A 1,134-nucleotide genomic window follows, 5' to 3' on the forward strand; every position below is an offset into this window, starting at 1 on the left:
TAGCGCGGCCAACGCACCCCTAACCAGCACGCCTTTCAGACTGTGGGAGGAATCCGGAGCACCCGGAGGAAACCCGCGCAGACACGGGGAGAATGCGCAGCCCCCGCACAGACAGTGGGACCAAACCCCGTTCCCTGGGGGTAGCAGCACTAACCGCTGTGCCCACCCCAGTCACGGGTTGAGAGGACGCTGACTAAGGGAGACTCGACGAGCCGCTGTGGCGCACCTTACAGGGAGCGCACACGGCTGCCACTGAGCGTCAGAGGTTTCACCGCGGCTCGCTGGGGGGGGACAGAGCGCCGGCTACCGTGCTCGAATAGCCAGCCGGAGGCCCACAGGGAGCCCACCCCTCCCCTAGCCTGGAGACACCAGCGAGACCAGCTCTGCACCAAGGTTAAGATGTTGTTCAGCTTGTGTCTGTGTTTGACGCGAATGTGCTCGATCACTAACCAGAATTGCACAATTCTAATTGCAATTCGTGGAATCCATTGAGAAAACAGCACAGAGAAAAAAAAAAGATTCTGAATTCCCCCCCCCCCTCTTCTGTCTTTGTGAAATGTCCCCATGCCTTCCAGTAAAGGAAGCCCAAATATCGACAGTTATCACATCCTGCCAACCTTCTCACTAAGTAGACAGGAAACCGGGGTTCAAGGTTCAAGGACCCAGACGAACCCCAGCCCCCGCCTCAGCCCTGAGCGTCTGCCCACGACCCCCGACCCCGGACACCCGCCATTGGCCGTTGCCCCGGACAGGCCTGGGACTGCCCCCAGCAGGAGGGCGAGGGATTCTGGAGGGTTCAGGAGGTTCAATCGTTCCCTCCCACCAGCTGCTGTCTCTCCTCCCCCCGCACCCCCCAACCCCCCAGGGGCCAACTCCAACGCGACGGGGCTGGGTAGAATCAGAGTCGCAGCTCTGCCAATGGCAGGCGGGCCTTCAGCTGCCTGGGGAGGGGGCCTAAGCTCGGAAATTCCCTCCGTAAACCTCTCCACTGCTCTCTCTCACTCTCTCCTTTCTCCCTATCTCTGTCTTCCCTCTATTCACCCTACCTCTCTCCCTATCTACTTCTCTATTTCTCTCTGTCTCTCATTCTCTCCTTTTCCTCTATCTCTCTCTCACTCTACCTCTATCTGTCGC

The 1,134-nt window shown here is 59.1% G+C and overlaps 1 protein-coding gene across 1 annotated transcript in view; it reads right to left on the reverse strand.

Annotated features, from left to right (window-relative positions):
- Positions 1-465, reverse strand: part of LOC145337598 (uncharacterized) — a gene marked incomplete at its 5' end in the record, with an annotated part of 50,595 nt that extends 50,130 nt beyond the window's left edge. Inside the window, one exon of the mRNA XM_080182391.1 lies at positions 232-465. Within this exon, the coding sequence (XP_080038517.1) occupies positions 232-465 (234 nt within the window). The remainder of the gene's footprint in view (positions 1-231) is intronic.
- Between the last annotated feature and the right edge of the window lie 669 nt (positions 466-1,134).

This window comes from Carcharhinus amblyrhynchos, unplaced genomic scaffold (assembly GCF_965287045.1).
Source record: "Carcharhinus amblyrhynchos unplaced genomic scaffold, sCarAmb.v2.hapA scaffold_53, whole genome shotgun sequence".
NCBI lineage: Eukaryota > Metazoa > Chordata > Chondrichthyes > Carcharhiniformes > Carcharhinidae > Carcharhinus > Carcharhinus amblyrhynchos.